Source organism: Engystomops pustulosus, chromosome 11 (genome assembly GCF_040894005.1).
Source record: "Engystomops pustulosus chromosome 11, aEngPut4.maternal, whole genome shotgun sequence".
In the NCBI taxonomy this organism is placed as follows: domain Eukaryota; kingdom Metazoa; phylum Chordata; class Amphibia; order Anura; family Leptodactylidae; genus Engystomops; species Engystomops pustulosus.
In genome coordinates, this window is record NC_092421.1 from 12,291,219 (window position 1) to 12,318,624 (window position 27,406).

The following is a 27,406-nucleotide window of genomic DNA, read 5'->3' on the forward strand; positions in this document are numbered from 1 at the left end:
GCCAGGTGCACATGGGGAATGATCACGGCAGGCTAGCTGCTGAGCTAACCTGTGCCCGCTACCCATCTTGGGATGGGTTTGGAGTCTCGGAGGAGGAGAGGAGATGGGGTAGCTTGACTTTATACTGGAGCTCCCCTACCTCCATGACTCCATATCAGAGGGGTACATAAAAGTTAATTTTTTTTTTTTTGGACATATACAGCTAGCTATAAACTACAGTGTGGAGTTCACGGCTGGTGACAGGATCCTTGTTAACATTTATATACTCCTTTATTTAGTGGTTTGTGCCTGGCACTGCCACACATTTTTGCTGTTAGCCCTATTGACGGGGAGATTACAATACAACAACACAGAAAGGAATTTATTTTTTGAAAATGGCGATTATATTGTGCAAAACAAACAAAAAGATGCAAATATTTTTTGCAAGGAAAAACAGTTTATCCAGTTTATTTTTCTTTATTTAGTTTTGGTTTGTGCTGGTGTTTTTCACTCCTTATTTTCTTTCAGAACAGATTTTTTTTTTTTTGGTTATCCACACATGGCTGCAAATTATATTATAATTCAAAAACAATGAATATTAGATTAGTTCTTACTGAGTTTTACAATTGAGGTAACCAGACTGAGATGATTTCTTCCAATATTATACATGAGCTTATGTAGAATGCAAAATTGGAAACTTGATTTGAATGTTGTACAGCGCTGCCATCTAGTGGAGGCTCGTTTACTTACAATTCCTTAAGAAAGACAACGGATGATCTTGATGGGTGAATTGCTCTGTAAACTCTTTTATATATTTTTGCAAATATAAGACTTGAGAATCCCAATAAAACATAACATCTAATTACAAAAATATGTTCTAACCTACAGTATTTTTGGGACTAGAAGGCGCACCGGAGTATAAGGCACACCATCAGTAAATGCCTGCTTAAATGTCTAGGTTCATATATAAGGCGCACCTGATTATAAGGATGAATGACCAGCAGGGGGCAGACCTGTGCAAAGTACAAGGCAGCTGTTGTCTGTAAGTACGGTTCATATATAAGGCGCACTGGATTATAAGGCGCACCTTTGATTTCTGAGAAAATCAATGGATTTTTTGTGCGCCTTATAGTCCAAAAAATACGGTAATACAACTTTTACAATTAAAAAAAAAAAAGTTTTACCCAAACCACCAATTTAATTCACACTTAAATGTTAAACAAAGTAATCAAAAAGGGGTTTTGATCTCTCTACCGCCCGGGACTTGATACCAGGGAAAATTCAAACTTTAAGAATTTTTTTATTTTTTTTAGTTCAAATCAGTTACTGGAAATAACGTCTGGGGATTGGGCACGTTATCCATACGTCTGGGGATTGGGCACGTTATCCATACGTCTGGGGATTGGGCACGTTATCCATACGTCTGGGGATTGGGCACGTTATCCATACGTCTGGGGATTGGGCACGTTATCCATACGTCTGGGGATTGGGCACGTTATCCATACGTCTGGGGATTGGGCACGTTATCCATACGTCTGGGGATTGGGCACGTTATCCATACGTCTGGGGATTGGGCACGTTATCCATACGTCTGGGGATTGGGCAGGCCAGAGCAGTGTTGGTGGAGATATTTCTTGATCTGTGTAAATGAACATTACCAGGGGCGTAACTTGGCGAGGCAGGGCCCCTTAGCAGATGTCTGAATTGGGCCCCCTACACCCTCAGAAAATATACATATTTGTATGCTCACACATTTATACACTCTTGCATACATACATACACACACACATTTATGCACTGAAAAATATGCTGCTCAATGTGCAACATAATATGTATATAATGGTGCACATCCTCCATTCTTTAATGTGTCAGGTCAGATACCGGGGCCCCCTTTACACTGTGGGGCCCATAGCAGCTGCTATGGCTGCTACCGCTGTAGTTACACCCCTGAACATTACTCTACTGAGAAATGTGAGATGGAGGCAACATGTGTCCCACTTATAAATATTAGGTGTGACCAATTTTTCTGGTCTCCCCAGATCATCACACCAGCAGTTGAAATTGTATGTCAATTGCAGAAACTGCTGAGTTAAACCAAATATCTTTTGTTAGGAACCTAAAAAAATGACCCAGAGATAGTAGTGTGCAACAAAAGTACCACAGGTTCAGTTTTGGACTGCATTTTATGGGCCCGCCACACATGATTATTCTGTGGACCCACCCTTCAAGCTCTAGAAGTCTCCAAATTAGGTTGTCCCTTGCTGTATCTCTGGGGTCCAGTATTTGGATCTAGCTTGAGCCCACCGGAGGGTCGTCCGGTACTCTGATTGGTCACGCCAACACTGTATGATTGTCTGGATGATGGTCAACAAAGCTAAGTTTTTGGCGGATAAAACAATCTTTTCTACTGGTGGTCCGTTGGGCTGTCTTGAACCTGTTTTGTGTACACTTTCATAACTATAGCTACTTGGACCCCCAACATCTCCCATGGAATGGTCAGATTAGTAGTCCAGCTTGTAGAAAGTGAAGAAATACATCTGTGGAACGCTATGACATCTAGGAAGAATCATCGTTTGCCTTTGGTACTCTACACCATGTAAAGAAGTTTTTATGTGCTGCTCAATGCCTCATATTTAAAGGAATTCTACCACCAGGATCAAAGGTTGTAAACCAAGCACACTGACATACTGGTGTGTGTTCCCTCTGGTAAGATCTGCACTTCTTTTAGCTTCTTATTCCCTTGTTTTTACAAAAAAAGGCTTTTAAAATTTTGCAAATGAGCCTGTGGGGCTTCAGACTCCATAGGTGTTAATGGAGCCTGAAGCCCCTCAAGCTCATTTGCATAATTTTAAAGCCTTTTTTGATTAAAAACAAGGGTACAAGTAGCTAAAAGTAGAGCATATCCTGTCAGAGGGGACATACACCAGTATGTCAGTGTGCTTGGTTTACAACCTTTGATCCTGGTGGTAGAATTCCTTTAAGTGAAATTTAACTGTGCATTTTTTTATTGGATTGATTTGAGTACCCTTGGATTAGTAATGTTAAATTTCTATATGTCCATGGGGCGTCTTAAAATAAACAACAAACACTTTTACACTCGCCTCTTCTGGTGCTCCCATTCTCCCACAGTGTCGCTTCTCCCTTTAAATCTCAGTTTGTTGGCCAGCGTTGTAGCAGGAACGCGCCTGTGATTGAGACCTAACCGTGAACCTCTCTAAACGTACACAGGCATCCCGCGACGGGCAGCGCAGAGAGAGAACGGCTGTGCGAGAGGATGTAAGTATATGTAGTTTATTATTTTTAAGGCCTCCCACTCCCAGCCATGTATTACTATTTTTTTTTTTTTCCCTGGACAACCCCTTTTAGGTTACATTTACTAATGATCTGTATATACATTTAAGTGATTCCAGTGCACACAAAATATTTGTTAACACCATTTATATCTACAACTCTATTGCAGGCCCCAGATTACATAATATAATTGCAAGTTTTCCTTCTCAGACTAGAGGAAATCTGGAACTACTAAAGCCATCGAGAAAGATCCAAGATTTTCTTCCTTTCTAAGGCCAATTCCTACCCGCTGTGCTGAATACACTTATTACATGCCACTGACCCCAGTACTGTAGTATAACGTAACATTTGACACACACTATATGAGGTTTACAGCTTTATCCTTGTTATGTTTTATTCAGTGTCGTTCAGTTAGTTTTATGGCATCGATCCCAACATTTTTCTCATCATGTTACTGGTCAGTAAAAAGATTTATCCGAATTTTTTTATTATTATTATTGCACGGAAACAGCTATGTGTTCACCAATTATTTTTTTTTAATAATTCTGTTTATTGATAACAAACAGCAAATCAGATCGTTTGAATGAGAATTACAGAGTGGAAATGATGAGATCTAAAGTCATACAGTACAGACCAAACGTTTGGACACACACGTTTTCTGTATTTTCTTGACTATAAAAATTGTAGATTCTCACTGAAGGCATCAAAACTATGAATTGACACATGTAGAATTATATACTTAACAAAAACGTGTGCAACAACTGACAATATGTCTTATATTCTAGGTTCTTCAAAGTAGCCACCTTTTTGCTTTGATTACTGCTTTGCACACTCTTGGCATTCTCTTACTGAGCTTCAAGAGGTAGTAACCTGAAACGGTCTTTCAACAGTCTTGAAGGAGTTCTCAGAGATACTAAGAACTTGTTGGCCCTTTTGCCTTCACTCTGCGGTCCAGCTCACCCCAAACCATCTCGATTGGGTTCAGGTCTGGTGACTGTGGAGGCCGGGTCATCTGGCATAGCACCCATCACTCTCCTTCTTGGTCTTAAAGCCCTTACACAGCCTGGAGGTGTGTTTGGGGTCATTGTTGTGTTGAAAAATAAATGATGGTCCAACTAAACACAAACCGGATGGAAAAGCAGCCGCTGCATGATGCTGTGGTCACCATGCTGGTCCAGTATAATCCCCAACAGTGTCACCAGCAAAGTCCCCCCACACTATCACACCACCTTCTCCATGCTTCATGGTGGGAACCAGGCATGTAGAGTCCATTTGTTCACCCTTTCTGCCTCGCAAAAAGACACGGTGGTTGGAACCAAACCTTTCCAAATTTGGACTCCTCAGACCAAAGGACAGATTTCCACTGGCCATGTCCATTCCTTGTGTTCTTTAGCCCAAACAAGTCTCTTCTGCTTGTGGCCTGTCCTTAGCAGTGGTTTCCTAGCAGCTATGTTATCATGGAGGCTGCTGCACAGTCTCCTCTTACCAGTTGTTGTAGAGATGTGTCTGCTGCTAGACCTCTGTGTGGCTTTGACCTGATCTCTAATCTGAGCAGCTGGTAACCTGTGATTTCTAAGGCAGGTTACTCTGATGAACTTATCCTCCGCAGCAGAGGTGACTCTTGGTCTTCCTTTCCTAGGGCATTCCTCATGGCAGCCAGTTTCTTTGTGTCGCTTGATGGTTTTTTCAACAGCACTTGGGGACAATTTCAAAGTTTTCCCAATTTTTTGCACTGACGGACCTTTTTTTCTTAAAGTTATGATGGCCACTAATTGTTTCTTTATTTAGCTGCTTTATCTAGCCATAATACAAATTCTATTCAGTAGGACTATCAGACGTGTATCCACCTGACCTCTGCACAGCACAACAGATGCTCCCAACCCCATTTATAATGCAAGAACTCCCACTTTTTAAACCTGACCGGGCACCTGTGATGTGAAAATCATTTCAGGTGACTACCTCTTGAAGCTCATCGAGAGAATGCCAAGACTGTGCAAAGCAGTAATCACAGAAAAAGGACCTAGAATATAAGACATGTTTTCAGTTGTTTTCACACTTTTTCGATATATATAATTCCACATGTGTTAATTCATAGTTTTGATGCCTTCAGTGTGAATCTACAATTTTTATAGTCATGAAAATACAGAAAACTCTTTAAATGAGAAGGTGTGTCCAAATTACTGGTCTGTACTGTAGTCACTGCCGTTTTTCCAGTGTTAACGCCGCGTCACAGCAAAAGTGTTTGTACATCCGTTGCCCACTAAAAAACTGTCAGACAAAGCATGTTAGATTTCCCCATGAACTTTTTTTTTTGTGTATTTTGATTTCCTGTTGTTAAAGAAATCTACCATCTGGAATCTACTCTACTTATTTAGTAGATCCTAATGGTAGATTCCCCAATTCAAATTAATCACCTTTGTATTATCTTCTAAAACGTAAACTACAAGTTTTTATAATATATATATATATATTTTTTTTTTTTTTTGGTAATTGCCTTCAAAGGCTACGGGGGTGTGGAGTAGCCTCTGTAAGCTCTGGGGCTAAGGCTACTTCAAACCCTAGTAGCCTCTTCAGAGCCACCCCCTATGCGTCCATGTGACCTGTGACACCGCAGCGTGGCCCGTGCAGGGGTAGTGGCTCCCGACGTGTCGCTTCACGTGGCAGCTCTGTTGAGGCTACTTGCACCATGAAGTAGCCTCACCCCAGGAGCTCACAGAAGCTACTCCAAGCTCCAGTCAGCTCTGACAATTACCATAGAAATAAGATCAAGCATAAAAACATATACAGTAGTTTCATTTTTAGAAGATAAACAAAGGTGATTGGGATAAGTTTGATTTGGGGAATCTACTGTCTAAATCTACTAATTAATTGGATTCCTGACTGTAGATTTTCTTCTAAGATTTTTGTTTTGAGCTTCTTTTTCCCTAATCGACCGTGGAGAAAAAACAATATGGACGCACTCCATTTGTTCCTTTGGACCATAGACTTGCATTAAAGTCAATGGGGCACATTTACTTACCTGTCCTGTTGCGATCCCCGAGGTGCTTTGTCCGGCGAGGATTCGGAGCTGCTGCGATTCACTAAGATCGTGCGCCCAATTTCCTGCATGTGTCACTTCCCTGCTCAGGTCCCCGGAGATCATCTTCTTCTTCCTGGTCCATGTAAGTGCTTGGCTTGTGACACAATTTTGAATGTTAAATCCCGCGCGTTGTCCGAATCCGTCAGATCGTCCGACGGCCACACCCCCGTCTTGTGAAAGACTGCGCCGATGTGGGGCTTCCATCATGCACAGGTGCACAATAAATCTCCACCCATTAGACTTAAATTCTCATCCTTTCTCCTTCTCCATGCAGATTTCAAGTAGCTTAGAACTTCTGTACCATAACTATAAAAATTAGCTTCATTCCAATGACATTTTTTTTTTGGGGGGGGGGGGGGGGCATGAACATGAATACATCACTAAGAACAACCCAGCTGTAACACACACACCTCATTGGTGTTATTTTTGGACAGTCACTCTATTTGTCCAATAGACCATCTGCATTTGCCGCAGGCACAGGACTGCAGCGATATTTATTTGTACAGAACTGCAACCTGGTTATTTCTTTCATTTATTTCTAAGAGCTGAAAAAAATATTCACTCCCTTGACCAGTGAAAACCAGGAAAGGCTAAAACAGGACTTAAAATGTAAAAAAAAAAAAAAAGCTTTATAAAATTGCTTGTAAAAAGTTTTTTTGCCCATAATAATGAACTACAAATATGTGGAGTTGCCAAAGTTTTTCAATAACTGAAAATGATCGAAACCTAATGAAGACTCAAAACTGCACGAAAGCTGGCAAAAGTTGCTTGCTTTAGATGTGTGAGAGGCAAGACCTACAAAATACACAAAAAAACAGAAGGCAGACTGTTAACCCTTTCTTTATCAATTATCAGACAAACCCTCCCCCCCCCCTTTGCTTTTGTAGGGGGTTTGAACAACTTCTGTAATAATTTTCCCTTCAAATGTACAGTATTCCAATGTAGAATTAATGGGGGGAGAAAACTAAAGGCATCTACTTTTGATGAATACAAAAATTATTTTTTTTGTCATAGTTGTGTTTTTATGAGCCACTGGCTCATTGTAACGAATCTGCAGAAACCATTCAGCCTCGGGTCCGACGAGGCAACCGTCTTTTAAATGCCGCCGGCGACTTTGCCAGCGGCACCAGAAGGGTTAATAGCCGGTGGGGGTTTGCTGCAATATGCAACAACCCCCACCTCTATATGAAGAGGACTGAGCCCGTGAGCCCTCTTCATACATTCCCTATACCTCTGCGCCGTAGAGCTACGGCGCAGAGCGTTCAGGGGTTAAAAAGACGGACAGATGAAAAGCTTCTATGTATACAGATGTTGGATAAAGGGAATATTTGTAGGGCTAATGCAGTGGCAGCTAAGTTTTTTTTCTCCAGCTAAAAACTGTGACTTATCCTTAGGATAGGCCATTAAAGGTATATTGTGCTCCACAAATCACAGGATGGGGGTACTAATCTTATTGGTGGGGGATGTAACAAGTGAGATGCCCACCAATCACGAGGAGAGGGCTTCCACATTCTGATTAACTGATGGAGCAGCAGGTTGAGTGTGTACAGTGGTGTAACTAGAAGTTGATGGGCCCCAGTGCAAAGTCTGTGCCAGACCCCTGACTGTAAAGTATAGTCTATAGTACTGGTCTTCTCATATGGGAAAGTGACACCATAAGGGCCCCCTAAACCTCTTGGACCCAGTTGCGATCGCAACCTCTGCACCCCCTCAAGTTACTCCCTCTGAGTGTGTGTCTGGCCACTACATTCAATACGAAGGTACATAATAAATTGGACTCCAGTGAATGCTGCACCATTCTTTAGTGAGAATGAAACCCATCGATTGGATTCCCTTGATCACATTGTTGTAGAACTTCGTACAACTCCTCTAATTGGTGATTTACATTAGCAGCATGGAAGACGATGCTTACAATCACTGCGATGAAAGTGTCACCTGCACTGACAGATGTCTACTTTTGGCTTTGTCCATATGGTAAATCTTATTGGCGGAGGTACCCATTGTTACCCCCCACCCCACCCCCACCCCTGCCCGGTCATCTATTACCTGCTAAACGCTTCTAAGCTATCAGGATGACTATGAGATGGTCCTTTACATTTCCGCTAAGGACCTTTATTTAGAAGGTCTACTGACCAGGTTCCTTCAGTGTTCGTTGTGTTCTCGGTATTGTATTTTAGTAATTGTCGTTACGGGAAGGGTCATGGACTCCTGTAGACAAAGAAATTCTGTTTATGATGACGGAGATGATCAGACACACGAAAAATTCTTATTAGCAGAGGCATGAACTTAAAGAAATGAATGGTCACCATTCTGGCCTGAGCTGTATGTCTTCCTCTATAATGTGAAAAGTTTTTTGGAGGGATGTGGGAATGATTGAACCACACAGGAGGGTTTTCTGATGGACTCCAGATGAGGGAGGTTGGAAAGTGACAAGGATGGGAAAATGTGTCCAGCACCAAACATGTTACTTCTGCTTTTCATTAACCTCGTAGAACACATCTGTGAGGGAAGGAAATGGAGCTAGACACTAAAATATTCATGTGAACTCTCATTGTGGGAAAAATACACACCAAAGTACTCGATAATTCTGTTCACCCAATTTGGTAATATAAATGAAATTTTTTTAAAAAAATTACTATTCTTTCCAAAGTAACTTGTTGTAATTATTTTAAAGACAGACGACACACAGGCCAAAACCCCCAGCAGCGATCCACATGGTCTAATGACCCCCATAACCATCTCTTTTGCCACTGATAACACTGACTGCTTCATGATGGTTTTATATTATAGCAGAGGTATATGGTATATACACTCACCGGCCACTTTATTAGGTACACCTGTCCAACTGCTCGTTAACACTTAATTTCTAATCAGCCAATCACATGGCGGCAACTTAGGCATGGAGACATGGTCAAGACAATCTCCTGCAGTTCTCCTGAGCATCAGTATGGGGAAGAAAGGTGATTTGAGGCCTTTGAACGTGGCATGGTTGTTGGTGCCAGAAGGGCTGGTCTGAGTATTTCAGAAACTGCTGATCTACTGGGATTTTCACGCACAACCATCTCTAGGGTTTACAGAGAATGGTCCAAAAAAGAAAAAACATCCAGTGAGTGGCAGTTCTTTGGGCGGAAATGCCTTGTTGATGCCAGAGGCCAGAGGAGAATGGGCAGACTGGTTCGAGCTGATAGAAAGGCAACAGTGACTCAAATCGCCACCCGTTACACCAAGGTAGGCAGAAGAGCATCTCTGAACGCACAGTACGTCGACCTTTGAGGCAGATGGGCTACAGCAGCAGAAGACCACACCGGGTGCCACTCCTTTCAGCTAAGAACAGGAAACTGAGGCTACAATTTGCACAAGCTCATCGAAATTGGACAGTAGAAGATTGGAAAAACGTTGCCTGATCTGATGAGTCTCGATTTCTGCTGCGACATTCGGATGGTAGGGTCAGAATTTGGCGTCAACAACATGAAAGCATGGATCCATCCTGCCTTGTATCAGCGGGTCAGGCTGGTGCTGGTGGTGTCATGGTGTGGGGAATATTTTCTTGGCACTCTTTGGGCCCCTTGGTACAACGCCACATCCTACCTGAGTATTGTTGCTGACCATGTCCATCCCTTTATGAGCACAATGTACCCTGTAACATCTCATGGCTACTTTCAGCAGGATAATGCGCCATGTCATAAAGCTGGAATCATCTCAGACTGGTTTCTTGAACATGACAATGAGGTCACTGGACTCAAATGGCCTCCACAGTCACCAGATCTCAATCCAATAGAGCATCTTTGGGATGTGGTGGAACGGGAGATTCGCATCATGGATGTGCAGCCGACAAATCTGTGGCAACTGTGTGATGCCATCATGTCACTATGGAGCAAAATCTCTGAGGAGCTTCCAGCACCTTGTTGTATCTATGCCACGAAGAATTGAGGTAGTTCTGAAGGCAAAAGGGGGTCCAACCCATTACTAGCATGGTGTACCTAATAAAGTGGCCGGTGAGTGTATGTATATGGCAATGGTAACCTTTCATGCATGCATGTCTATTGTAAATGGTTGGGGCCCCGTTATAAATATTGCTTGGGGCACAGAGGACTCTACTGACCAGTGTGTTAAACTTGGTCTCTCCCACTCATTTACAGGATTCTAGGGAGGTGTGCAAACATAGTCAACCAGAGGACCAGGATCATGCATTCCCGAGGCTTACCAATACATGTGGGAAATATGCAAATATGTTTTCCAAGGTGGGAAATGGAAAACATTGCCTCCTTTTGCTACCTTGAAAGGCAGCCCCCTTAACAAGTATGACCTACAAGAAGTCTAATAACATAATGTGGGTTTAAGCCAAACCAGACTCCCAACTGTAGACAGCGCTGTTTCGACCTGGTTGAGTCTCTTCAGCACAGTGTAGGGAACTGGTTTGGCCGAGTGAGAGGCTTGTGACTAGGATCAGGAAGTAAGAGTTCTCCTGATGCCTGTGAGGAGTGAAAGTTAGACCTTCTGAGACTGGTCCCATAGAACAGCTGTAGATGTGCAAACTCTACATATCCACTTTAAAGGGTCTATATTATGACCTGTTGAAGCCTGCTATTACAGTGTTGTTGTCCTGTGTAGATCAGACTTGTTTCAGATCTAATGCATTACATATGTAACAGAAGAGTTCATACTATGAGCGACATCATGAAAGTACAGCACGGGCCTTCTAGGCACAATCTACCCGGATATGAGGAGTCCATGCCAAAATATAATCTATAATAATAAGTGTTTGGAGTGTGTTTTAGTTTTGTTATTTAATGTAGGATTTAAATGATTTTTATATAAATGTTCAAACCACAGGGATCATCCAGGTGACCGATCCTTTATCTGTCAATATCCAATTGGTTCCACCACTGTTTTCCATGCAAGTATCAACACCAAGAATGGAGCCAGAGGTACAGGCAGTCCCCGGGTTACGTACAAGATAGGGTCCGGAGGTTTGTTCTTAAGTTGAATTTGTATGTAAGTCGAAACTGTATATTTTATAATTGAAGACAAAAAAAAATTGCCCTCAGTGACAATTGGAGTTTAAACATTTTTTGCTGTAATGGGACCAAGGATTGTCAATAAAGCTTCATTACAGACACCTTACAGCTGATCAGTGCAGCCTGGGACTATAGTAACATCCAGAGACTTCACCAGAGGTCAGAGGGGTCTGTCTGTAACTATGGGTTGTCTGTAAGTCGGGTGTTCTTAAGTAGGGGACCGCCTGTACAGCTGCTATTTTCTGTGAGCTTTTCTTACAGTCTCCCTGGGCATAATCTACTGGCAACATGTTGTAGAGAAATGCACTATGATTTTAAAAATATCATTACCATATTTTTCGGACTATAAGGCGCACAAAAATTCCTTTGATTTTCTCAGGAATCAAAGGTGTGCCTTATATATGAACCGTACTTACAGACAACAGCTGCCTTGTACTGTGCACAGGTCTGCCACCTGCTGGTCATTCATCCTTATAATCAGGTGCGCCTTTTAATCCGGTGCGCCTTAAATATGAACCTAGATGTTTTAGCAGGCATTTATTGATGGTGCGCCGTATAATCTGGTGTGCCTTATAGTCTGAAAAACACGGTATATTTGTCACCAAATACCCCAGATGCCGGGTCGCCCTCACTCTGTGGGCCCCATTGTGTCTGCTACCACTGTAGTTATGCCCTTGATCAGCGGGTAATTATCAGGGTTTGTACGCCCGGTGTCCAAGCACTGAAATAATCGCAATGCCTCATTTGTTATGGCGTTATTTTAACCATTACGTGGTCGGCGGCACGTAGCACTTGCTATTGTCTGAGAGCTGTTAAGAGTGCAATACAATGCCTGTCCCTATGCAATCTCAGCCGTCTTCCGAATTTATCCAGAGACCCTAAACCTCCTGCACTGGCGGTGTCGGAGGGGTGGGGGTTTCATCACACACCGGCGCACCACCTCCAATTACATGATTCTGAGGCTAGTTACACATTGGCATGGGTGCTGCGTTTTTGTTGCACATCCATTGCGTTTTGTCTCCGTTCTGCTTCTACGTGGTCTCTGTGACAACTGAAAATTTACCATTGCTTTGAAAAGATCACACCCAGTTTTTCGGCCTCATCAGTGAAAAAAACATCAGTGACTTTTCAATTTTTTTTTTCCATGGATGATGTATCTGTGAAAAAAATAAGTCAATGTGAAAACACCCCTTAAAAACAATGGGGGTCATTTACTAAGGGTCCGATGCGCGTTTTCCCAAAGTGTTACCTGAATATTTCAGATTTGCGCCGATTTTAACTGAATTGCCCCGAGTTTTTGGCGCACGCGATTGGGTTGTGGCGCATTGCCGCCGCCATGCACGCGACGGAAATCGGGGGGGGGGGGGGTTGGCCGAATGAAAAGCCGACGGATTCGAAGAAACATCCGCATTTTTAAAAAAAAGTGTCGCTTACCTTAACCAAGAATAGGATCGCGGGCCTCGGCGGACTTCAGGGCAGCAGCGCCACCTGGTGGACGTCGGAAGAACTGCCTTAGTGAATCGCCGGAAGACCCGAATCCACTGCAGGATCGCGAATGGACCGGCTAAGTAAATCTGCCCCAATGACTTTGTGAGGCATCCGTGGAAATTCACATGATGGACTTGGGGGACGTATATGTTGCCCCATATACATTCCCATAGACTGCAATGGTGGTCCGGCGGCGGTTCCGCGCTGTAGACGTAGAAAAGCTAGAGTATGCTCCATCTTTCCCCATTGTGTGTGTGTGTGTGTGTGTGTGTGTGTGTGTGTGTGTGTGTGTGTGTGTGTGTGTGTGTGTGTGTGTGTGTGAGCAGTGTGTGTGTGTGTGTGAGCAGTGTGTGTGTGAGAGCAGTGTGTGTGTGTGAGCAGTGTGTGTGTGTGAGCAGTGTGTGTGTGAGCAGTGTGTGTGTGTGAGCAGTGTGTGTGTGTGAGCGTGTGTGTGTGTGTGTGTCCTAAAGAGTAGTGAACTGTGCTCCTGGTTTGTCCCATATTTAGGGTGATGCCACCCGTGGCGTTTTGAACCTGTTTTTGGTCAGTTTTTAAGCAGTCCATCCAAAAAGGCATGCGTTAAAAAAACCCATCCTTTTTTGAGCAATTTTAATTAAGATAATTGGTAAAACCTGTCAAAAATGGATGAGTTTTCAAAAAACCGATGCGTTTTTTAACGGACTGCTTAAAAACGGACCAAAAACGGGTTCAAAACGCCATAAGGATACAACTGGTATGTGTAATGTTACTCTTAACATATCTCCAAAGTCTTGTTAATGTGTAACCGTTTTTTTTGAACATAACAAGCTAACGTGATGTATCATTAATTCTCTCATATTTTTACCCCTCGCACCCAACGTTAATTATGTTATTGTCAGATTTTCCTTTTACACGTTTTGTAATCAAACCTTCTCTAATGACTTTTATTGGAGATGTTCTAGTTAAAGGCGGCGGATAAGTCCGCTCATTAAGCAGCCCCTGCCTCGCCTTCTTACATCTCAGAATAATAATAATAAAACTGAACCACGGAGAAATCGAGCTGCTCTAATTAGCTGTGATTAGTGACAAGTAATTAATAGGAAATATTCAGATGTACATTAAAAATACAGCAAAACTAGACTTGTCACAAGTAAGATGTGCTGCCCACTGTGATGCATCCCTCGTGTTGGGTACATTTGGTTCCTTCCCTTTATTCGATGTGTGCCCTCTTAAAGGGAATGTATTGTATGTTCCAGTATGACAACCTTAAAGCATAGCTCCCAACCGTCCCAGATTGGCCGGGACAGTCCCGCTTTTTTTTTTTTTTTCTTTTACCTCTGCCCCGCAGTCACGGAAAGATGGCAGATTGTTCCGGATATTCCCTCCAGGTCCCGCACTGGCTGAGGTTGTCCCGGCTCTGTGTCCCAGCCGAGTAAACACTTTCAAAGCCAGAACTCATAGTATTGAATGGCTTCTACAGACATTGGGCAGGGAATCCTTTTAAGAGATGTGTCGGGTTAGCGGAGAGTAGCGACCACGTCATCATGGAGAGATATCATCTGTCCATATATGGTCACTACATCTCCTAGGGTTCCCCAGAGCAGACATCGGGGAGGGAATCCTTTTCAGAGATTTCAGTGTCGGGTTAGCGGAGAGCAGGGACCACGTCATCAGGTTCAGATCACCATCTGTCCATATATGGTCTCCACATCTCCTAGGGTTCCCCCAAATACAAGGTTCAATTAAATACATTTTTGCCCAGCCCGGGATTCGAACCCAGACCCTCTGCAGTCCAACTGCCATGGAGACAGAGCCTCTATCCACTAAGCTTAGTGATTATTTAGCTGAGGATTTTTGGTAACTAAGAGCTGTTAACAGCTACTGTTACACTGCGACACATGGACTGTGCAGGTTCTAGGTTCAAATCCCAACCTGGCTAAAAAAAAACGTTTCCACTATGCAAATTGGATTTATTTCATCGGGCATATAGGTAAATACAGATATTTGGAGAGCTGACAGGTCCTCTTTTCCTGCTGTACACTGGACCACCTGCGATTTTTGGCTGCATATTCCGATCCTGGCAGGAACAACCTGCAGTACAAACTGACAGAAAAGGATAAATCGGGCAGATATTCATATTCATGTCTTTTGTATGGCTTTTAAGCTCATGAATATCAATAATTTTCTATTGATATAACAGTCGTGGCGTTTTAAAGGGCATAAAGGTGGCAAACATGGGGTTAAAAAACCCCACTTTTTATATCACTGTATGTGGTCCATTTACCGGTCCTGTGCATTGCGTAGATTTATATAGATTATATAGCTGCTATAATTCTCCATATATGTTAGACCTGGAGGGGAATGGAGGGGTGACGGTCTGTTATGAAATAATGAAATAAGGCATGAAAGGAAATCTACCAGTAAAATCCATCCTAAAAAACCAGGGACACTTACTCATAGATCCAGGCACCGGGACTGTGGTAATCCTCTTATATTTGTTACCCAAGGCCTCCTTCCTTCTAAAATTATCCTAATGAACCAGACGGGCTCCTGCTAAGTGTAACCAGAGCCCTTCAGTGTTGTTGCATCACAGGCTGTTACACTGTGCGGGAGCACTTTCCCCTCCCTATTGTGTGCGGAAACTACCTCTGCTGCTTAGAGTAAAGCAGGAAAAGGGGAGGGGGGGGGGGAGTACTGAGGGAGTCAGGAGAGTGGTAGAGCCCCTTCATGCTCTGGATTTACAGGCTGTTACACTGTGCAGGAGTATGTCACACCTCCCAGGAAGAGGAAAGGAGAATTGCTAAGGGATCGGGGGGGGGGGGGATGTGCACCTGCACAATGTAGGAGCCTTTGAAGCTACAGCACAGAGGTGCTCTGGTAACACCCACCAGAGCCCTTCTGGCTCATTAGCATAAATTTTTTAGATGGAGGAAGGCCATGGACAACAAATATAAGAAGATTATCACAGTCCCGGTGCCTGGATCTAAGAGTAATGTCCCTGGTTTATCAGGATGGATTTTGATCTAGATTTCTTTTAGGCTGTTTCTTTTTAGATTTAATTTTGTTTCCTAGAACAAGAGAGAAATGAACAGAGGCAGTAGTTTTGGTCAAACTAGAATTTGACTGAAATGTACAAACTTTGTCACGATAGAAATTCCGGTGCTTTAATTCCCAACTAAAAGTTGTATCCATTGATCTCAACATAAGTGGCCGTGTCTGTCACACATTCCTGTAGTAGATGGATTTATGACCTGTAATCAGTAATATTTATTTCTTGCCCCACTTTTTCACTGCAGTCATTGCTGTAAATGCTCGTCACTGGTTATCCCCACTAATCCCCATCCCTGACTATTCTTACACTGTGCTTTTACTTTCTATTCTTCCCCTGTGGGTATCATTCCGCTCGCTGTGTAAGGGTCATTGTGTATGTAGCCAATACTTATAGTCTACATCACTTCCCCTCACACGTACATACAGGCATTTTTTAAAATCTTCTAATACAGTACTCTTGTCCTTAAACTATGGACGTGAATTATCGTCTTAAAATCACAGTTCGATACATCAGGTCGGTCTACTATTCTGTTGATGGGCAGCCGAATCTGGTCTTTAAATGACTTTTAATAAAATTTTTGTCATGGGTGCTCCCATGATCCCTGTCTTGAATTTCGGACGCACCCGTGGTCCTCCGTGTGCCCCCGCTGAAGCCCCTGCGCCGGGCTCACATGTCCTGGCTCCTGCTATTCTCCGAACTGCCGTGCGTGCACGTCCCCTGTCGAAAAGTTAAAGGGCCAGTGCACCGCTGATTGGTGCGCTGGCTGAAAACCTCCACTTTATAATCCGGCACCTCCCTTCCTGCTCTGCCGGATCTTTGTGCCTCAGCCTAAGAGAAAGCTTCCAAGCGATGTTCCTGTGTGTTCCTGCTCCTGTGTTCCCGTTCCCATCTGCCTGGACCTCCTGTTGCTGACCCCGGATTGGACTTGACCTTGCATCTTTGCCAGCTGCCCTGTGCCTGGACCTGACCACGAGACTGTCTCCTGGTAAGGTACCTCAACCTCGGTGGCCACCCCGGGCTAGTCTCACCTGTGGAACGACCTGCTGGTACCATGCCGCAGCAAGTCCATCCTGCTTTGCGGCGGGCTCTGGTGAAGACCAAGTGCCACTTTGATTCCGGTCCCAGGTGTCGGCTGGTACCACCTCCCGCGGTGCTCCAGAGGATCCACTGATCCTTAAAATTGTTGGATTTTATAGGGGGAATTTATCATGGCTTGTATGTGACTTCTTATCCCCCCGTGCCCTGCGCATGCCGAATAGGTGGCAGTGGGCCAGGGTGGTCATGCCATGGCCTGGAAAACTTTCTATAGCTTGCAACAGGATAACACAGAAGCTTCTGTACCTGATATAGTAAGAGTCCGGAGTATATTGGGCGACTTATGCGCCGGTGTGGGATGCCATGACTAGCGCACTATTCTCCCAGTCACGATAAGTACCCACCTATGACTTTATTTACTCCCAAATCCTATGGAACATGTAGACTGTATTACTGTCTGATCTATGTGTAACCACAGATGACATACATTGTATGTCTAATGCATCTAATAGCATTTCTACATTAAAGGGCTATTCTCGTCTGGGCATTCACATTCAGTTTGATAAATCTGCCATATATAAACATTTCTTCAATTAGATGTTATTAAAAAAAATGTTCCTGTGTGAAGATAATTTCTCATAAATGTAGTGATATAGTCCCTTAGAAACGAGATGGCTTCCTCAGATACGACCACCACTGCTGGAGGGATTGCACAAAGATACAAAAGGTTTTTGTATGAAATGTCCGGGAGTTACTACAGGTCCTACATCCGTCCTCTGGTAATGATTGCTGAATCCTGGTGGTCCGGCAGGGCTCAATAGCGCATGCCTGGCTACCACTGCCTGAGTGTGGGGTGGTTGTATCCAAGGAAGCTATAGACATGCATATTTCCATGCAAAATAACACAACAATTGAGGAGCACATTAAGAGTAGCAGAGATTAAACCTTACAAATCGGCCACAAAATAAAAAAGAGCAGCTTTTTGTATTTAAGAATTTTTTTTTTTTTAATTTTTATTAAATTCAATTGCAAAAAATTCCAGCATATTTGCATTTTTTTTTTTTTTTTGTGCTTAACACGCAGCATCCAGGGTTCCGGCCTATTACACAATTCTTGCATTCTCTCACATATTAGCGCAATCGATTCTGCTGTTACATTTAATCAAAGAATAATACTAGGGTGTTTCGGAAGAGATGGTGTGAATGGAGGACTATGGGTACAAACAATTGTTTCTTGGGTAAGGAAGGGTTTTCCACATTGTTAATTATTGCAGTGGAAGGAAAATCATGTTGTTGGGTTCCCAAACCAACAGAAAGAATATAAAAAGTGGTCATTGGGTTTCTTATGGATACATATAACAAAACAAAACCTCATGGTATGTGACCGAACCCAGAAAATCCCTTCCAGCTATTTAGAATTGGGCTTTTAAAGGGGTTGTCCAATTTTGTTTTTAAAATTATAAAGCCGAGCTTGGTAGGGATTTAAAAAACAAACAAACCTGTACTTGCCTCCTCCGTTGCTCCTGGTGTCCCGTGCTGCCGTCTTGCCGGTCTGTTCCTGAAGCTCCGATGAGTTTGGCTTCCGGACGGTCACGCCCCTATTCCCAGCGTTGTATCAGACCCTGGAATATGGGGACGGGTGGCCGTAGTCGGCTGGGAGCTGAACTCAGCAAGGCTTCCGTGCCCTTGTAAACAAACAGGGGGATGGACCCGTGAGAGATGGCGCGGGACACCGGGAGCGACAGAGTAGGTGAGTATAGGTTTTTTGTTTGTTTTTTTTTTAAATCCCTCCCCAGCCCGGCTCCTAAATTTTAAAAAACAATTCAACAACCCCTTTAAGCTACTTACTTATCCAAGATCGGCTGAGAGCAGTGGGGGTTATATTCACAGGACGTAACCATAAGATGATACTCTGTCCTTAGTGTAATTTGTAACATTGGGCATTAATAGTTTTGGCCTGGAAAAAGCCCTATATGTCGTCATTACGCATACACCCCATAATGAAGCCTGATGGAACACGACACTAAGCAAATCTCCTTACACCATCTCTTCCTCTGTTAGTTTTAAGAGCATTGACAGAATCTCAAGTAGTCTATATCAGTAACATACAAAGTTAGTGCAAAATACTTGAAATATGGTAACCCCCTTGCATATACTGTAACAAGCATCAAAGAAAATCCCCTTCTCAGAAGTTATTGCTTCAATATAATGTGCATAACCCAGATGGATCCCACATAGTCAATGTATTATTGTTCCCAACCTTATGGGTGTCAACGTTGGTGTCCTAAATCAATAAAGCTCTGTACAAAGTAGTGTAGGTCCAATGGGTGGCACCCTAGAAAGGGCCCCGGGCCCCGTTTTAGTGTTTGTTAGGAAAGTAAATGAATGGACAGTATTTAATACTTAAATTTGCATAAAGTGGAAGCTTGACTGAATATTGAAGTTCTGCAAGGCTGTTTTTTTTGGTTTTTCTTTTTAGTATTGAACCCAAATACAACTTTCTCTTCCCCTTTTTTCTTTTGCGTTAGTCGTATTGTCTCTTATGTTACAGTTAACACCGAGTGACGGGTGTGTGGGCGTGGGGTGTGTGGGCGTGGGGTGTGTGGGCGTGTGTGTATAGATACATGTTATACACAAACACACACACATATACAGAGACTTTAAGTTTTAGAAGGGCACAGTCATGCCCCTCCTTCAACTCTTCCCTACTCAGAGACGAGTTGTAAGACAACCGGCTGTGGCAGGAACCTCCCTGTCTGTAGAAGGACAAAAAGCCCTTGGCTACGCTCTGTTTCCTACATGTAAATACTGCATAATAATGTGTGTGATGTGATGTGTAATGATTTATGGTTGGATTAGGTACCTTTTTATATAAAGTACACCAAAACGGGTCAAATAGAAATCTATACAGCAACATGTGAACAACAAGTTAGCGCCCTCAAGAAGGATCCACGTAATAAATTATCTGTACCAGAACTGTACAGAGGAGACGTAATGGTCCTAAATTACAGAATAGGGGGCTGCATAAGTCAAGCTAGTCAGCAGGTCTTCCAACATGTGCATTTCATACAGTAAATGTTTTCATAATTCCAGTAGGAACACCCCCCTAACATAAAAATCCTATCCAAATTTTACATATATATATATATATACTGTCCCCGTCTACAAATATATAATTGATAACCCAACAGAAACTCAAAAATTGCCTGGGATACAAATAAAGCAGTCCCCTACTTAAGAACACCCGACTTACAGACGACCCCTAGTTACAAACGGACCTCTGGATTTTGGTAGCTTACTGTAAAAAAAACAGCTATAACAGTTATCACAGGAGTCTGTAATTAAGATTTGCTGTTAATCCTGGTTATTATGGCAATCCAACATTTTTTAAAATCCAATAGTCATAGAGACCATAGAGGTATAGAATTCCGACTTAGATACAAACTCTATTTAAGAACAAACCTATCTTGTACGTATACCCCTGCCCCCACCCCCACCCCCCGGGGAACGCCTGTATAGTTTCTTAAAATTTCCTGCACAACTTTTTAGGCACTTTGTATTCTCGAAAAACTGAAATATTTAAAAACAGATATTTTTCAACAATTTTTACTCAAATTTTATCTATTTAATCTGTAATACATGGATATATATAATCCATATACAATATATGGATATCAATGCCACCTCATTAGAGTCTCTGGACCAGACTATGTCCTTATCCTGCAAGGTCCACTTGCTTATTACCTTAGGGGATCACTGATGTTGTAGTGGTAATGTAAAAGTAACATTAGTTATTACTAATACTAGTAATTCAAAATGGCTTCCATCGCTTAAAGCATAGTAGAAGTGTGCACCAGCATCACTTGGTTCTAAACCATTATTGCCACAGACTATATGCACACGTAGCCAAGACAAAACAAAGATACAAAACATAAAGTAAACGCTACATCATATACATAAAACATCATTTCAAACTAAACACACAAAATAATTAAATTAGATTCCCACTCCCGATACAGCACAACTGCAAGCACAAGTACTCATGTAAACCAACCAATGTGTAACGGCTATGAAATTAAGAGACTCTCTGGACCTCAGAGGAAAATAATAAAATATATAACACGCCACATAACATGCAATGCAATCAAATAAAGCCTTGCTATACAAAGATCGGGGGAAAAAAAAAAAACCTGATGACCAAAAAGGATTATGGAAACGGAGATAAAAAAAAAAATAGGTGTTAGAAAGTAAAGTATTAAAATTCGAATGACTTCGTAAACAAATGCAGAAAAAAACGTAGGAAGTAGGGATTTTCTCTGCCAGGCCTTCCACCCTGCGGCACAGTCCACCGCCAGCAGTGGTAGTACAGGCATCAAAGGACAATATTCCATTTGAAAGAGAGTTCAATGGTTGGACATGTACAGCAGATAAAAAAAAAAAGATCAAATATAAAAATATAAGGAATAAAAACCATTCAAATAGCCAAGAAATAAATTGCACTAGTAAAAAGTCTGCTGTGTAACTAAATTTAGAGATAACTGCAGAAATGACTAGTGCAGATGATAACCGTAAACTTTGTAACCTACTTAATTCAAGAAAATCTGTTCCTGTGTCCTTCTTTTTCCCTTGCCTTTCTTCCTTTAATTAAAGATGTTAGTTTCCAACAACTTAACTCTTTAAAAACAATCTCCAGATAGTCTAAAAGCCTTACAAAGTGGATTTTTAGCACTCCCCCAGTCCCCACAGAGCATAGTACAGTGATGGGCAACCTTTTGAGCTTGGTGTGTCAAAATTCGCCAAAAAACCAAGCATAACTCGGGTGGTGTGTCACCTTGACAAAAAAACAGAATTTTGTGATATTTATAGTTTAACTAACAAATATGTATACTATTTAACTTCTAGGGTACTTTAACCGTAGGTTGCCTGATTGATCCTACCATGTGCTGCCATACTACAGTATGGCAGTATATGGGGATTTTCCCAATCATCTAATACTATGTGCAAATCGCACATTGTAATAGATTGGTTACAATCAGACAGGTGTGGAAATGCTTAGTGACCTGTGAACTTTCTGTCATGAAAGTTCACAGGTTATAGCGAGGGCGCAGGCGCCGCTGTCTGCATCTCCCTCTTGGCATGGAGAAGGTGTGAGGAGCAAAAGATTTGCAATGTCTGGCAATTTGCAAGGCGTTGCGATTATTTCAGGGCTTGTACATCACAAAACTATCATACCGTGCACTGACCTTACTTACTATATGATGAGAGTGGTTGTCCTCCCTGGCCCCTGCTGTGGAGATGGTCAGTGTAGAGGTGGCAGCTGCTGGGACATCACACCAGGCAGCAGTGATGTGGCCTCTGACTGTGCTGCCATCTTCCCCCCACCACAACTATCAGGAGCTGCAGAGGAGCCTCCTGGGTGTATGGCCGGGTCACCTCTCCTGCTGTGCCCCATGCTGATACCTGTGCTGACTGGAGACACTAGGCACAGCTCACACATGGGGAGGGGCCGGCCCGGAGGAGGAGGAGGGGGGAGTGCTGGAAGCTTAGTGCAATCTCCCCCCACCCTTGGGAAACATGTGACCTTTTCAAATATATGAATAACTCCCAACGCTCGGGATTGGCTGTAGAGGTCACATGGAGTAGCTGTTCCCCAAGGGTGGGGGTGGGGGAACTGCTCCTTTCCAGACCCTCCCAATTGGCAACTGCCTAGTCATACAGCAGATGCTAATGAAAGGTACAATATAACATATCTTTTTTCCTGTAAAACCAATTTTTAATACAAAAACACTTTGGCAGTGTATGTGCTATGCTCTGTGGGGACTGGGGGAGTGCTGAAAATGGGTCTCCTGGTGATAGGTTTCCTTTAATGTAACAAAGAAGAAGGTTCCCTTTAATGAAGTATATTACAAAGTTTACTATTATTACCGGCTCTATTCAATTCAGCAATAAGAAAAACATTTTTAAAACTTTTGGTTATGCTTTGAGAACCTGTTATCTATCCTTGCAGGTCTGTTATTAAGAGCATCTTGGAATGCTCCAATTGTAATATTTGGGGAAATAGGCTTATGCACTAAATAGACTGATTCTTTTTAAGACTCCAAAAAGTTTTTTTTTTATTAAAAATGTATCTTTTGGTGAAGGTGAACTTTTTCTAGTTCATGAGTAATAATACTAATCCTTAAGTAACAAACTGATTATACTGTAAACTCTACAATTTCGAAAGGAAGCAGCTTCTGATTCTAGAATTTTCAGAATGATATAAGGCGGCTTAGAGAACAAAAACCTGCACTACCATAAACTGCATAAAACTGTAGTATTAAAAAAAAAACTAAAAAATGGTCCAGTCTTCTAGATAACGATCCTCCCCTCTCCCAACCGGTAAAAATTAGATCCGTTCTTGAAGTTTTAAAAAATAAGCCACTTTGTTGCACTGAATCCGATAAAGTTTCACATAAGAGAACATATAAAAGTACAACAATAAATAGTGATCACGAAAGTTGTTCAAACGCGGATTCTGAAATGTACAATATCTTCGTACGTCGCAGAGAGTAGAAAACTATTGCAGTACAGTAGTTCCGGTGCTTCAGAAGTAAACTTGGGGTCTCTTCTTCACTTTGTACTTTAGTGATCCATACCGCACCTGCAAAACACATGGGAAAATGTGAAGTTCGTATAAGACCGCTATCAATGGTCTATGGAGCTGGCGCACACCGCAGCGGCAAATTGTCTTTCAGTATTAATAATTTTTTTTACAGTGAATTTATAAATTAAATTTGTGGTGTGGCAGCTCCTCTGGAGTATAATAATAATTCCTTTATATAGCGCACACAGATTACGCAGCGCTGCACAGAGTTTGCCAAATCGGTCCCTGTCCCCAATGGGGCTCACAATCTAATCAACCTACCAGTATGTTTTGGAGTGTGGGAGGAAACCAGAGGACCCGGAGGAAACACAGAGAGAACATACAAACTCTTTGCAGATGTTGATCCTGGGACTTGAACTCAGGTCCCCAGCGCTGCAAGGCTGTAATGCTAACCACTAATCCACCATGCTGCCCAGTGTGATTGGGCTTTGGTGCAGGTTTTATTAAAAGCGTAAAAGGCATTTAACCAAAACTCTAGAGCCAGAGTCTAAGTGGATGAAAGTTCCTTGGAGACCTCCTCATTAATGAGAGGGACGCGGCACGGATGCCCCCTCTCCTTGCGACTCTCCGCCATCTTCATTGAACCGTTTGCCATTGTGGTAAAGGAATTTGGTAGGGATTTGTGGGGGGGCGGGAGTGTCAGGGAAGAGAGATGAGATATCCCTGTACACAGATGATGTGTTATTTACATTTACGAAATTCGACAACGTTGATTCCAGAACTTATTAAGGTCATTGCAGAATTTAGAGATCTCTCAGGGCTCTCTCTAATAATTGGAGAAAGTCAGTTATGCTTCCATTATGGGATGAGGAGAAGGAGATTTAAGACAATGGGGGTCATTTAATAAGGGCCCGAATCGTGTTTTTCCATCGGGTTACCCGGATATTATCGTTTTGTGGCTATTTTCCCTGTATTGCCCCGCATTTTTGGCTCACGTGATTGCATCGGCGCCGGTATGCACGCAACTGAAATCTGTGGGCATGGCCGTCAGAAAACCCGACGTATTCGGAAAAACCACTGTATTTAAAAAAAAAAGTGTCGCTTGACATGCGCTTACCTGCACCCAGCAACGGATAGTGAACTCCGACGGACTACAGCGCAGCAGTGACACCTTGTGGACATCGGGCGTACTACCTTAGTGAGTCGCCGGAAAACCCGAATCCTCCACAGGACTGGGTAAGTAAATGTGCCCCAATATGAGAATTGAGAATATGGGGGTCTAGGGGGACATGCATACGCCCCCCCATACATTTGTGTGACTGTAGCCTTAATGTGTTTTAAAATTAAATAATTACATAGATGTGAACCCAGTATTTGGAACACATTCAATTTTTTAAAGTTTGGTGAAAAAATAAAAATGTATAAAATAAATTGCATATTTATAGCTTTGGAGCTTGCCAGAAGGCTCGACAGAAAGGGAAAGGCTAGTGCTAACCTGATATAACAGTGTGTTGTATCTGTATGGCTGGGAATCATTACTGCCTCGGCTATCTGGCAGGGAACGCTATTGGCTGAGAACCTATGCAGAGGGGGCAATGCACGGTTCAGCTAGAGTTTAATAAAACACATGCAGACTCTGGAGCTGTACTGTGCTCTTCAGTATGAGCCACTGCCAAAATAAACTTGCTCTGTTTATTAATGTATACTTAAAAAAAAATTTTAAAAAAATAAAATGTAAAAAAAAACCACAGCGAATACCTCTTTACGGCCTTTGACGACCTTTACAGATCTCATGCTCTGTGATCTCCGGAGCCCCTTGTGTGCGTACGTTTCATCTTCCGAGAGCGCCCCTTCTGTTTCTTCATCAGATTTGTCATCTCCGGAATCTTTTCTTAATGAGCCGAATCCTACAAAAATCAAAGGAAAACGGTGAAATATGAAGCGGAATAATAAGACTGAGCTATAGCTGGGACCGAAAATAATGAACAAATTAGAGTCTCCTTCCCCCTTTTGACGTTATTTTAGTGGTTTACATCTACAGATATTCAGGAAAGGAGGTCTACTTTTTTTTGGGATGTGACTGGAGAAGACAACATGATGAAGGTAAAATCGTAGGAATCAGGAGGACTTACTACTCAACCATCTGTGCTGCTTCCATATCCAAACATTAGGGGGTGTCCTCAGGCCAAACTGGAAACCCTTAAGAGTCCAGGGCAGGAATTGGTGGCAAGGGGGAAATACCCAGATTCCCATTCCAATGCCATTTACACACTAGCATGCGCTGACTACAACCTCCTGCCCGAAAGCGGACAACCAGAACAGAACTGAGTTCAGTTCCCGTTGCTCAGTGTTTGGGCCGGATGTTCCAACCAGCACATGCTGCGAGTTGGGTGCATCACACTCCCTAGTGTGGATGGGACCCTAATCTTATAGCGGTCCAGTTGTGCTGGTAGCTGCTGAGCACTTCTCTTGAGGTCAGTGATATCTGACCATGTGATATCTAGCATTTCTGGTCTGACCTTGATAATAATGAGGGACATGGTGCTAGAATATGGAGACAGGGAAGGGTGGGCACATTTTTATAGTTGAGCCTAGAAAACCCCTTCAATGAGGCTTATGGGAAAAAAAAAAAATCACACTTACCTTATATACTCGAGTATAAGCCTAGTTTTTCAGCACAAAATTTGTGCTCAAAAACCCTAACTCGGCTTATACTCGAGTCAACTAAAAACAAAGACAAAACTCACCTTTCTGACATCACCCATAGGTCCTCTTCTGTCTGAGACAGAAGAGGACCTATCGGGGACGTCGGAAAGATGAGTACAGTGTTATTTTTTTTCCTACTACAGGGGTTGGGCAGGCTGTATGCTACAGGGGCTGGCAGACTATATACTGGGAGGCTGTAACCCATGCATTTCCCACCCTCGGCTTATACTGGAGTCAATAGGATTTCCCAGTTTTTTGTGTTGAAATTAGGGGTCTCGGCTTATACTCGGGTCGGCTTATACTCGAGTATATACGGTATTTACTGGAGTGACCTAAAAATACCACTTATCGCAAACTCAATGGGGGAGATGTTCTAGACAGATGATAAGCATTCAACCAAGGGATATTAAAAGAGCAATACATCCTCTGCCCACAAAAGTCTATCTACAGAGGCCCCCTTTTGGACAGGGGGCCCTAGGAAATCGCCCAGTTTTCCGCTCCTAATGCCGGCCCTGCTAGGAGTACTACATTTCCAGCCTGCTGTAAGCTACCCTGTACTGGAGTGACAGAAAAATACCACTTTTCTCAAACTCAATGGGGTAGATGTTCTAAGACTTGCTTTTTAGATACCCGCCTTGGTTGTATCGCACCCCAGATTTACTAAGAGGGTCTGGCGTCTTAGTAATATTTACCTACAAACAGACTATGCACCAAGTCTCTAGAATATGAAGCAATAAATCACCACTTGATTTATCAAGAATGTAAACTTAATTCAATTATATGCACAAAATAACACATGTATCATCACTAGGACATAAAAACAACCCATAAATACAACACATGATGAACACCGCAGAACATCTCTGCTCCAATGATTATAAATGCTAGTGCAATCTCAAATATACATGTCACAGCTAGTAAAATGCAGGATAGTTTGTATATGCATCAGGATTGTCCAAACTCGCTTAATATTTTATTTCATATCAATTATTTTTGCACTAGGCACTTGTCCCTTTTGTTTGATACAGTCATTGTATTATTTGTGTACTTTCCAATACTTAGTTCAGCACTTGTACTTTGTAATAGAATTATCCTGCATTTTACTAGCTGTGGCATGTACATGTTACATAGTAATATTTACCTACATATTCACACTGCCGTTGCCCGCCCGTACCGTACCGTAGCGGGCAACGGCAG

The 27,406-nt window shown here is 42.6% G+C and overlaps 1 protein-coding gene and 1 long non-coding RNA gene across 2 annotated transcripts in view; one reads left to right on the top strand and one right to left on the bottom strand.

Annotated features, from left to right (window-relative positions):
* LOC140106409 (uncharacterized) overlaps positions 1-27,406 on the top strand; it is a 97,683-nt gene that overhangs the window by 46,267 nt on the left and 24,010 nt on the right. The window lies entirely within an intron of this gene.
* REEP3 (receptor accessory protein 3) overlaps positions 17,901-27,406 on the bottom strand; it is a 118,053-nt gene continuing 108,547 nt past the window's right edge. Inside the window, exons 7-8 of the mRNA XM_072130850.1 lie at positions 25,262-25,410; positions 17,901-23,560 (exon numbers count right to left, since the gene is read on the bottom strand). Of these exons, the coding sequence (XP_071986951.1) occupies positions 23,504-23,560; positions 25,262-25,410 (206 nt within the window). The 3' untranslated portion in view covers positions 17,901-23,503. The remainder of the gene's footprint in view (positions 23,561-25,261; positions 25,411-27,406) is intronic.